The sequence below is a fragment of the Furipterus horrens genome, unplaced genomic scaffold, assembly GCF_987537825.1.
Source record: "Furipterus horrens unplaced genomic scaffold, mFurHor1.1.pri manual_scaffold_8, whole genome shotgun sequence".
Taxonomy (NCBI): domain Eukaryota; kingdom Metazoa; phylum Chordata; class Mammalia; order Chiroptera; family Furipteridae; genus Furipterus; species Furipterus horrens.
The window spans coordinates 62714774-62725309 of record NW_028327178.1 but is presented as its reverse complement, the minus strand read 5'-3'; the positions used below and the strand labels follow the sequence as shown (position 1 = coordinate 62725309).

General features: G+C 45.6%; 1 protein-coding gene across 1 annotated transcript; it reads left to right on the top strand.

Moving 5' to 3' along the window:
• Positions 1-610: 610 nt before the first annotated feature.
• Positions 611-5218, top strand: CST7 (cystatin F). The gene is made up of 5 exons (XM_090285015.1): positions 611-626; positions 2469-2641; positions 4442-4558; positions 4669-4774; positions 5136-5218. Exons 1-5 carry the CDS (start codon positions 611-613, stop codon positions 5153-5155), a joined length of 432 nt encoding a protein of 143 aa, XP_090141141.1. The 3' UTR covers positions 5156-5218.
• The last annotated feature ends 5318 nt before the right edge of the window (positions 5219-10536 follow it).

Below are 10536 nucleotides of genomic sequence, written 5' to 3'. Positions count from 1 at the left end.
ATGGCCCACAACTGGCTCTTAGGCACTCCATCCAGATCCGTGTAGATGGTGCAGCTGGACCCTGCATCTCTGCAGACAGACCCTTGCACAGCTCCTGCCTGTTTATTTGTGGAACATAAGCCCCAACGAGCATAAGCTTCTGAGCCCCCTGCATCTGCAGGATGAGGGCTCAGCCCATGGGGAGCTGAACTAAAAAAGTGAAGTCAGGTTCTTCTTCAGGGACGGGCCTTGGGTCCACCTGGCTGCTGTGGGAACGGGGAGAGGAGGATGTGGAGAGCACAGGAGGGGAACTGGGTCCCTAGTTCTGCCTGATTGTCAGAGGTGGGGGTATGTGATGGTAGGGGTAGCCCCTCATGTTGCTTCCATCATCTTTAATCCAAATATGGGTCTCCTCAGGACAGGAAGACCGTGGATAGAAGAAATCCAGGCCACCCTCCTTCCACCACATGCCAGTTCCATAGAGGAGCTGTGTGGAATTAAATCATCCAGGCCTGGCCCTGTCCTCAAACTTGTACCCAAAACAGTGCATAAGGAAGCAGCGTGAAAGTAGCATGATGTAAAGAGTACCAGGTGCTATGGTGCTGCCTGGGGGATGGGAGCCCCTGGGAGCATGGCCTGGAAGCTGGGTAAGTTCTATCAAGTGTCCCTGAGGGAGAGGATAACAGCATCCTCCTTAACAAGTGAGAAGGCAGAACCAGCCTTCGGGCACTTCCTCATGGTCCACTTGTTGGGGACAAGCTGAGGGATCAGGGCCAGAAGGCCAACTGGAGCAACATCTCCTAACACCCTGAGGCTGCTTTAGACATGTTCAGGTTTTCTTTAACACTGGAAACAGCCTTGGGTTCTGAAGGAGGCTGTGTGGGCAGGGAAGGAGGACAGAAACTATACCTGCTCTATCATTGCACCAGCCACCTCTCCTCGTCCTCAGCTTTCAGTACAGGCAACCATGGGAACGCACAAGAATTGCATGTGGTGAAGGCTAGATGGGCTAGAGGGGGGACAGGAGAGTGGAGGGTGAATGGATGAAAGGAGGATGGACCAGTGAGAGGAGGGCAGATAAGGGAGGAGCTTGACAGGCTAAGGTCCACACTGGGAGCAGAGATGAGAACTAAGTACCAAGGTGTGAAGCGTGACACTGGTTCTAAGGTCCCCACTAACAGAAATGTTTTTTTTGTCTGGTTCTATAAGGTTGGTGCAAAAATAATGCCCAATTTCGAGGTCTATTTTAAAAATGAAATAGCCCATAATTATAAAAATACTTATTCGTTAACATAACCTCCTTTGCTTTCTAGGACCTCATTCCATCTGTCAACTAGCTTATAACTGCCACACTTGTAAAATTCTTTAGGTTTTAAAGCAAAATATGAATCCAACTCATTTTCAACCTCTTCTCTTGATGTCAACCTAAGACCATCAAAATGGTTCTGTAGTCCCCGAAACAAGTGGTAATCAGAAGGAGCAAGGTCAGGAGAATATGCAGGATGAAGCAGTATTTCTCAACCAAGTTCTTTCAAGAAATTTTTGGTGAGTGGAACTGTGTGAGGATGAGCATTATCATGATGGAAGATGACACCCTTTCTGTTAACAAAGGAGGGTCGCTTTTGGTTCAAAGCTGCTTTCAAACGACAAAGTTGTTCACAGTAAAGATTACCAGTAATCGTTTGATTGTTGTCTAACAGTTCATAATGGACAATTCCTTCCATATCCCATCGTACACTCAACATGATCTTCTTTGGATGAAGTCCTCCTCTTGGTTGTCGAACTCTTCCCCCTTGACTGATCCACAATCAGCGGCATTTAATGTTATGGTAAAGGATCCACTTCTCAGCACCTGTAACAAGCCTGCTTAAAAATGGTGCCTGAAGGTGTTGTGAAAGCAATGATTCACAACAAGCAACACGCTGTTACAGATTCTCTGGAGGCGGTTTGTGTGCGGCCCATTTTCCAACTACTGAAACCCTTCCGATCCTTTTCAGTTGGCACAGCACGGTTGTATGGGCTACATTACATTGTTCTGCAAGTTCCCTAGAGGTAATGGTGGGGTTTTCTGTGACAACAGCTTCCAACACTTCAGAATCAAGTTTTTTTGGATGACCCTCTTTTGGCTCATTTTTCAAACTGAAATCCCCACTTTAGAAATGGGAAAACCACTTCCTGCCACTTCTTTCAGTCACTGCATCATCCCCTTAAGCAATCTGAATAGACCTTGCTGCTGTACTTGCATTGGCACCTTTATGAAACTCATAGAGTAAAACATTTCTAATGTTGTTTTTAGATGGGACAAACATGGGCGCAAATATTGTGGACGATTATGAACAATACTTCAATAGTCTGAAAAAAAAAGGTATAAATTAGTCACTGTGACATCAAAAAATTAAAAGAGGCACAAATTTAATAAATACTATCTAAAACTTTCTTTTAAAAAAGTCAGACGTTACTTTTGCACCAACCTGATATTTCTCTTTCAGATTTTTGTTCCCAGATCTTTAACTCAGATGTGAAGCCAGGATTTCCCGAAATAATCAAGACCAATGACCCAGGAGTCCTCAAAGCAGCCAGACATAGTGTTGAAAGGTTCAACAACTGCACAAATGACATCTTCTTGTTCAAGGAGTCCCATGTCATCAGAGCTCTGGTCCAGGTGAGGGTCTGGGTTCTGGTGCCCAGCATCTCAGGGCTAGGAGGCCAGGCTGCAGAGGCTCCTCTCCTACCGGAGGCCCCCCCATCTAGTACTCTGGCCATCAAGAACATAGACCAGGCCCAGATGCTGACAGTAGCAGTCACAGATGACCCACAAGTAGGTCAAACCAGTGTAAACAGAGTTGAGCAAAAAATCCTGGAGCTACCTCTTACAAAAACCAACGTCTCCTGGGTGGGGCTTCCAGGAGCAGCCGAGGAGGGCAGGAGTGGAACTGGGACCAGAGGTGGGCATGCTGAAGGCTGTGGGTGGGGAGAAACTAGAAGCTAGGCGACAGGAATGAAATTAGTGAGGATGTTGCCCTCTCAGAGGACCCTATTGCATCACCTGCCAGAGGTGCCCCTGCCTGACCGCCTTAACAGAACCACAGCCCCAAAGGACCTCTTGACATTCCCATCCTGGGACTTGTTCTTTCACATCAGAGCTTTGCTCAAGATGTACTCCTCTTCCTCCAGTCTTACCTGAATGTCATACCCTGTGAAGTTCTCACACAGATGGTTCAGCACTCTCCCTCCTAGAGGCAACCCCACAGGGCAAAGCCAGGTGTTGTTCATCTGTAACCTGAGAACACAGGGCCAGTCTGGGATAAGGGATGCAGAATGCTGACAAGGCACAATCAGAACGTGGCTCCCTGGTAGTCCCTGCCTCTGTTAGAACCAGGGATACTGTACAGCCACTCAAAAGGAAGTTCCCAGATGTGGGAAACTGGCTTTGGACAAAATCTACACTTCCAGGGATGTGTGGTGTTGAGGGAAGGAGGAAAGATACTGACAGTTTTTACACACTATTAATGGTTGGTTCCCTTTGCATCACAGAATTTTAAGTGGTTTTTATAATGTTCTTCATTCTTTTTGGCTTTTGCGAATCTTTTTTGAGAGCACTGTATTTTTATTGATTAGAAAAGTGTCATGTAGCAAGCTGTCTGGCGTGGGGAAGGCTTTTTATTAGGTTCTCCATGGAAACAGCCCACGTGTCATCACTCCAAGGACCCAGCGCCATGGACTGCATAAGGCTGTGGCCTCCTGCAGGAACACTACAAGTACAAGATGCCCTGTGCCCAGTGCCTTTGGAGGGAGGGGTACATTATCCCTCAGTGATGTTGGGGACTTTATTTCACTTGGTAGTTGGTGGGGCTGAGACTGAAAATAAAGGGCTTTTTCTCCAACTCCTCTGAGACCACAAACGAGGGGAATGAACCAAGTTGTTGCCACATCCAAGTGAAAATGGGTTATTTTGAAACTGAAAAATGAAATACCCACACTGTTGCCAGGCATGGTGAGGGGAACCAGCAGATACACAGATACATCCCATGTAAAGTCCACACAAGGCAGGCAACAGTGAATGGTCAGGGCATGGGGGATGGAGGCAGACTTCATCTTTGCCCTGGAGCCAGAGGAAGCCCAGGGCAACCCTAGTCTGCCACCCTCCTAATGCCTGATGGGAAGTCCTAGGCAGAAAGGAGATGTCCTAAGACAGGACACAGGGTACATGTTTTGCCCCCAGGACCAACAGCTAAATCCTGAGCAGGAATGAGAAGATGAGTGAATACAGGAGAGAACAGGGAGGGGTCTGGGGTCCAGTTACAGGCTTTCTTCCCACAGAGGTTAATATAATTTCCACATTCCCTCTCCACCACTCACCCCCTTTCAGGACATGGACAGGTCCCATCAGGGTATACTCACTACCTGTCTTCAAGCCACCTCTTGCTGACCTGAACCAGGCCGTGCTCTCTGCTCTTTTTAGATAGTGAAAGGCCTGAAATACATGCTGGATGTGCAAATTGGCAGAACTACTTGCAAGAAAACCAAGCACCCCAGTCTGGACAGCTGTGACTTCCAGACCAACCACACCTTAAAGCAGGTAAAACAAAGGGGTGTCACCTCCTCACACCCCTCACTGCTTTTCTAGCCCACCCACCCACTCTCCAGGGCTTTGGCAAAAACTCCTTCATTCCTTCTCTGGCCCCACAGTTCCAGATCTCATTCCTGAGGTCAGGCCTCCCAGCGTCTGACAAGACCCAACAGACATGGAAAGGAGACTCCCCCTGCCAGAGAGAAAATCTACACTCGAAGGCAGGTTAGAGTAAAAAGAGAACTTTAAAATAATTCAAAAATGTATATACACACAGAGGGAGAAAGCAAGTGTGGCAAAATTTAATTCATAATATAGACAAAGAGTATAAACTCTTTAATTCTTTCAACTTTTTTGTAGGTTTGAAATCATTTTAAATACAATTTCAGTGCAAGGATATTACTCCTCAGTAAGGAAAATGCATGCATGCATGCCCACGCACACACATGTACACACACATGCACAAACACAGGCACAGCCCACAGGCAGCAGCACTGGAAACTGTGTAGTGAGTGGGCAACCTCACTAGGGAGGGTAGCCTTTGTGACAGGTAGCACGATTCTTAGGGTGTCCTTCTCTGTTTCAGACTCTCAGTTGCTACTTTGAAGTCTGGGTCATTCCCTGGCTCAAGAAGTTCAAGGTGCTCATTCTCCATTGTCACTGACTTCTGGCTCTCAGCAATACTTCAGCTGCTGTCACTTGAAGTAGTATCTCCCAGCAAGCAGAATGAAGTGCTTATGGGTTCATTACGGAGTAGCTGGGATGGAAGAATGACTGTCGCACAGTTAAATACTTTGCATTCCCTTCTACACTTAATTTTACTGATGCTGTGCACCTGAATTCAGAGCCTAAACATATGGGACTGAGTCTTCCAATGGGAATGTTTTGGGTTCTCAACCCAATTACCCAGTGGTCTGCACCTGATTACTCCATGGTTCCAGGTCGATGATAAAAGTCCAGAGATCTGTCCTTTCATCTGAACAGTTACAGCACTGAACAAAGGGACCAAGTCTGCTATTAAGCATCTAGACCTTTCATGGGTGATGAAAGTTATAAATATGAATAAAGAACTGATCATCTCAAAGCAATGCTGTTGCTTTACCTGTTAAAGGGAGACTCAGGAAGATGAGGTGAGCATTGAGGAGTCCCTCTCACTCAGTGGTCTGAGCAATCTAAGATACCTCCATAAAGTGCCCCAGCCATTAGCAGATGGCTTTTCCAGCCATTAGCTGATGGCTACAACATACTAGAGACCAAAGCAGCCAGCTACAGACCAGCCTATGTCCATATCATGAACTGGCAGGGTAGGTAGCAACCCAGAGTGCATTCGTCCTCCAGCTGTGCTTTCTTCCGACTGGGGGCTATTCACTCAATTCTCTCTGCTGCCTTTGAGGTTCAGCATATGCGCAGCTGTGCTTGGACAAGTGGGGTAGGATAGAGTGCTGGGATAATGTCCCACAGAGACCCACCGAGGAGTGGGAGCACCATACCCCACATACAGCCCCATCCAGGAGGGTCCCCCACACAGACCCACCCAGGAAGGGAAGACAGGACCTGCACTTGCACTGAAAACAGTGTTAACACTGGACCACAGAGCAGAAGCCCAGTTGTGCCAGTAAGCCTGGTGCAAATGCAGGGGCCCCTCACTTTGGAATTCCTCCTCTCCAGGCCCTCTTCCAGCTACGGATTAGTACAAAATATCTTGTTGCCTTTAAAAAAATATGGACCTGGTAATTCACAGGAAAGAGAAAACGTGAATTAAATATGTATGGCAATGTAGCACACTGTCATAAACTTGATCGATGTGAATAAGCACAATGAATGACCCTCAGCTACCTTCAGTGATGACAGTAAAACTGTAACTCCAAATCCTCAAATTTTTTGGCTGTCCTGACTTACCCCTTTTGGTCATTTAATTCAGGGACAGTGGTGGCAACTATGCCACAAAACATTTAATTTATCCTATGATTCTGAAGGACCCTGAAGGCAACTCTTTCATAAGGATAAATGAGTTCACTCAGAGCTGTTGACACCTTATATTAATAAGATAGCAGGGACGCCAATACCAGGAGTGTAAGCAAGACAAGTCTTCAGGACACAGCTCAAGGGGTCTTTTGTGAGTTATGCAAGATGATGCAGCAAATAAAAGGAGGATACCAGATTCTGAGCTCCCAGTCTTCATTTACATTTAAATATGGACCAGAGTTCATAAAGGCCAGCTAAAAATTACTTCCACCTGCAGACAGTCCCTACTCCACTGGCTTTACCTGCAGTATCAGATATGAGAATGCACATCTAGCTATGGGGTAGAGCAGCCTTTCAGTCTCACAGCACCCCTGCTTGGAGCTGCATATGAACCCCCTCCTCCAGTCCCCCATTTCCTCTGCCCAGCCAGAAAGCTGTGGCTAACCTTCCCTTAGAGAAGGGAGGAGAAAACTTTAAATCAAATTCCCATCTCAAAATTTTCAGGTTTGAACTCTAACCTATACCCATGATTTTTAAAACATCACTTGGGGCCACGTATTTATTGCCTCCCTATACAGTTAACAAAGAGAAGTCTTAGAACTATGGCAAACCAGCCACCACAGAAGCCAGTAGACTGTTTTGCCCACGACCTCAGGCTTCTGCAAACCTAACCTCTCTGAAGACCTCAGGGCCTGAATTCCAGGTAGAAAGGGGATCTATTTTATAATGCAACCACAGTTCTATCATCCCCAGTCCCAATCAAGTAAATGCTTGTCTTTAAATAGTTCTCAAACCTGCCATGGTAACACCAAAAGGAAAGGGGCTGGGTGGCAAGCCAGTGTGAAGGTACTTTGAAACGTGGAAGCCAGCAGCATACCTGACACCAGCAGAGACACATCTACCAATCCAACCATTGTAGACATTTTGCTCCAACTTCCTGGAGAGCAGGCCCTGCGGGCAGTGTGTGCAGTGACTGTGTTGGCTCCACTCACCTTTTTCATCATCATAACTGACTACCGTTAAGAAACTGTTCTCTCTAGACTCAGCACACCAAAGCCCCACCTGAGAAGGAACTGCCAGAGAACACTGCAGTGGGTTCAAACAGATGGAACCAAACATCCACGTGGAGCTAGGCTATCTTACCACAGGTACTAGATGTCAACGAGTGATGACCTCAAGTTCTGCACTGCCAACCAAACTCTACTTGTTTTTTTAAAACTCATCACCTTTACTCTGACTCAGAGGGAAGCTGTTCCATCATCTAATATTACTGTCAGAGAGAAAATGGTAAGTACCCACAATTCTAAGACCAGAACTATGACCCAAAGGAAGAAATGTTCTCAAACTTGAACCAACCACCAAACCCGTCAAAATTCTAATGGGCAGTCCTAAGTGTTCTAAGCTTCGAGCCCCCACACCTCCTCACCAGTTGCACAGATTTGCTACTGCCCTGTTCCAGGCATTCACACAGTCTAGGCCCTCTTGAAGTTGCAGATGGACCCAGACTGCGATAAATGTCTCACCACTACCCACAGAGACCACCTGTGAAACTTTAAACCACAATGACACCACACCACTTGTCTCTATCTCCTTGCAGCATTAAAAGGTCAGAGTACAGCCCTGGCTGCTGTGGCTCAGTGGATTGAGTGTCGGCCTGCGAGCCAAGTGTCGCTGCTTCGATTCCCAGTCAGGGCACATGACTAGGTTGCACGTCAGGTCCCCAGCTGGGGGTGCGAGTGAGAGGCAACCACACAGTGATGTTTCTCTTCCTATCTTTCTACTTTCCCCTCTCTCTAAAAATAAAAAAAAATAAAACAAAACAAAACAAAAGGTCAGAGTACATGAAAACACTTTCAAAACTGGAAACCATTCTGCAAGTATATATTGATGATAAAAACATCAAAGTGGGACCTCTATCCCGCACTGCCTGGTATTGCTCAGTGGATTGAGTGCTGGCCTGCAAACATAAAGATCACCAGTTCAATTCCTGTTGAGGGCGCATGCCTGCATTTCAGGCCAGGTCCCCAGCTGGGGGCATGCAAGAGGCAACTAACTAATCAATGTTTTTCTCACACATCGATGTTTCTCTCCCTCTCTTTCTCCCTCCCTCCCCCTCTCTCTATAAAGTAAAAAAAAGAAAAACTTTAAAATAAAAGTGGGATCTGTATCATATAAAAAACAGTAACTGAATCTTGGAGTTTTTTTAAAGTATACTTCATTGCTTATACTATTGTCCCAATTCTCTTTCCTTTGCCCCCCTCCACCCAGTACCACCCTTCTCTCCAGCAATCCCCTGCCCCCTTAGTTCATGTCCATGGGTTGCGAATATAAGTTCTTTGGCTTCTCCATTTCCTACTATTCTTAACATCCTTGTCTATTCTGTAACTACCTATTATGCTTCTTAATCCTTGTACCTTCTCCCCCATTCTCCCCCTTTCCCCTCCCCACTGATAAACCTCCACATGATCTCCATATCTATGATTATGTTCCTGTCCTAGTTGTTTGCTTAGTTGTTTTTAGATTCAGTGCCGATAGTTGAGTTTGTGGTCATTTTACTGTTCATAGCTTTTATCTTCTTTTCCTTAAATAAGTCCCTTTAACATTTCATATAATAAAGTCTTAGTGATGATGAACTCCTTTAGCTTTACCTTGTCTGGGAAGCACTTTATCTGCCCTTCCATTCTAAATGATAGCTTTGCTGGATAATGTAATCTTGGTTGCAGGTCTTCGCTTTTCATCACTTTGAATACTTCCTGACAGCCCCTTCTTGCCAGCAAAATTTCCTGTGAGAAATCAGCTGATAGCCTTATGGGAACTCCTTTGTAGGTAACTCCCTTCTCTTGCTGCTTTTTAAGATTCTCTATCTCTGAACTTTAGCATTTTAATTATGATGTGTCTTGGTGTGGTCCTCTTTGGGTTCAACTTGTTTGGGATTCTCTGTGCTTCCTGGACTTGTATGTCTACTTCCTTACCAAATTAGGGAAGTCTTCTTTCATTACTTTTTCAAATAAGTTTTCAATTTCTTGCTCTTTTTCTTCTTCTGGCATCCCCATCATTCAGATGTTGGCACTTTTGGAAATGTCCCAGAGTCTTCCTATTCTCTCCTTTTTTTCAATTCTTGTTTCTTCTTTCTGTTCTGGTCAAATGTTTATTTCTTTCTTATGTTCTAAATTTTTCATTTGAATCCCAGCACCCTTTGCTTCACTGTTGGTTCCCTGTGGATTTTTCTTTTTTTTTTTTTTTTTTACTTTTGCTATCTTCCCCTTGCCTTTTTTTTTAAATGTTTTTTATTGATTATATTGTTACAACAGTTCCAATTTTCTCCCCCTTGTTCCCCTCCACCCAGCACCCCCCTCCCCCAGCAATCCCCTCCAAGTCCATACCCCTGGTTCGTAAAAATTAACTATCCCCCCCCCTCAAATATTAGGACCCTTTGTACCCTGTGGATTTTTCTTTGTTTCACTTACTGTAGCCTTCATTTCTTCCCTTATGCTTTTACTGTACTCAATGAATTCTCTGAACATCCTTATCACCAGTGTTTAGAACTCTGCATCTGATAGGTTGGCTATTTCAGTTTCATTTATTTTTGGGCCATAATTCTTTGTCTCAATTTGGCAGCCTCCCGGTGTTTGTTTCTGTGTATTAGGTAGAGCTGCTTTGACTCCCGTCCTAGTGCACCTGTTAAGTTGTATGGGGTAGAGCCTTAGGTATTCATCATGGTGGGGCAACCTGCTTCACTGCTTTGTGGCTCTGTAGGTGGGGGAGGGGTCGGAGAAGAGACAGTGCTACTGCCTGGTTGCTGGAGGCTTGCTTGGAGCTCTTCCCATTTCCAGTCAGTTCATCCCTTTCCCATATGCAACTGGCACTCTTCTGGCTGATGCCCTTGTGGTGGTTCCCAGAGTGGGTGGGTTTGCATACATTCTGGGACCATGTGGGCCCTTTAAATGGACTCTCCTGAGACATCAGCAGTTTCTTCAGCTGCCCCAACCCCCACTGGTTTTCTTTTTTGTTTTTTTGTTTTT

Bases quoted from the DNA above. Each gene is read 5' to 3' on its own strand.
- CST7 (XM_090285015.1), top strand. The intron at 2,642-4,441 runs GTGAGGGTCTGG...TGCTCTTTTTAG, and splicing joins TCATCAGAGCTCTGGTCCAG to ATAGTGAAAGGCCTGAAATA. The intron at 4,559-4,668 runs GTAAAACAAAGG...CTGGCCCCACAG, and splicing joins CCAACCACACCTTAAAGCAG to TTCCAGATCTCATTCCTGAG.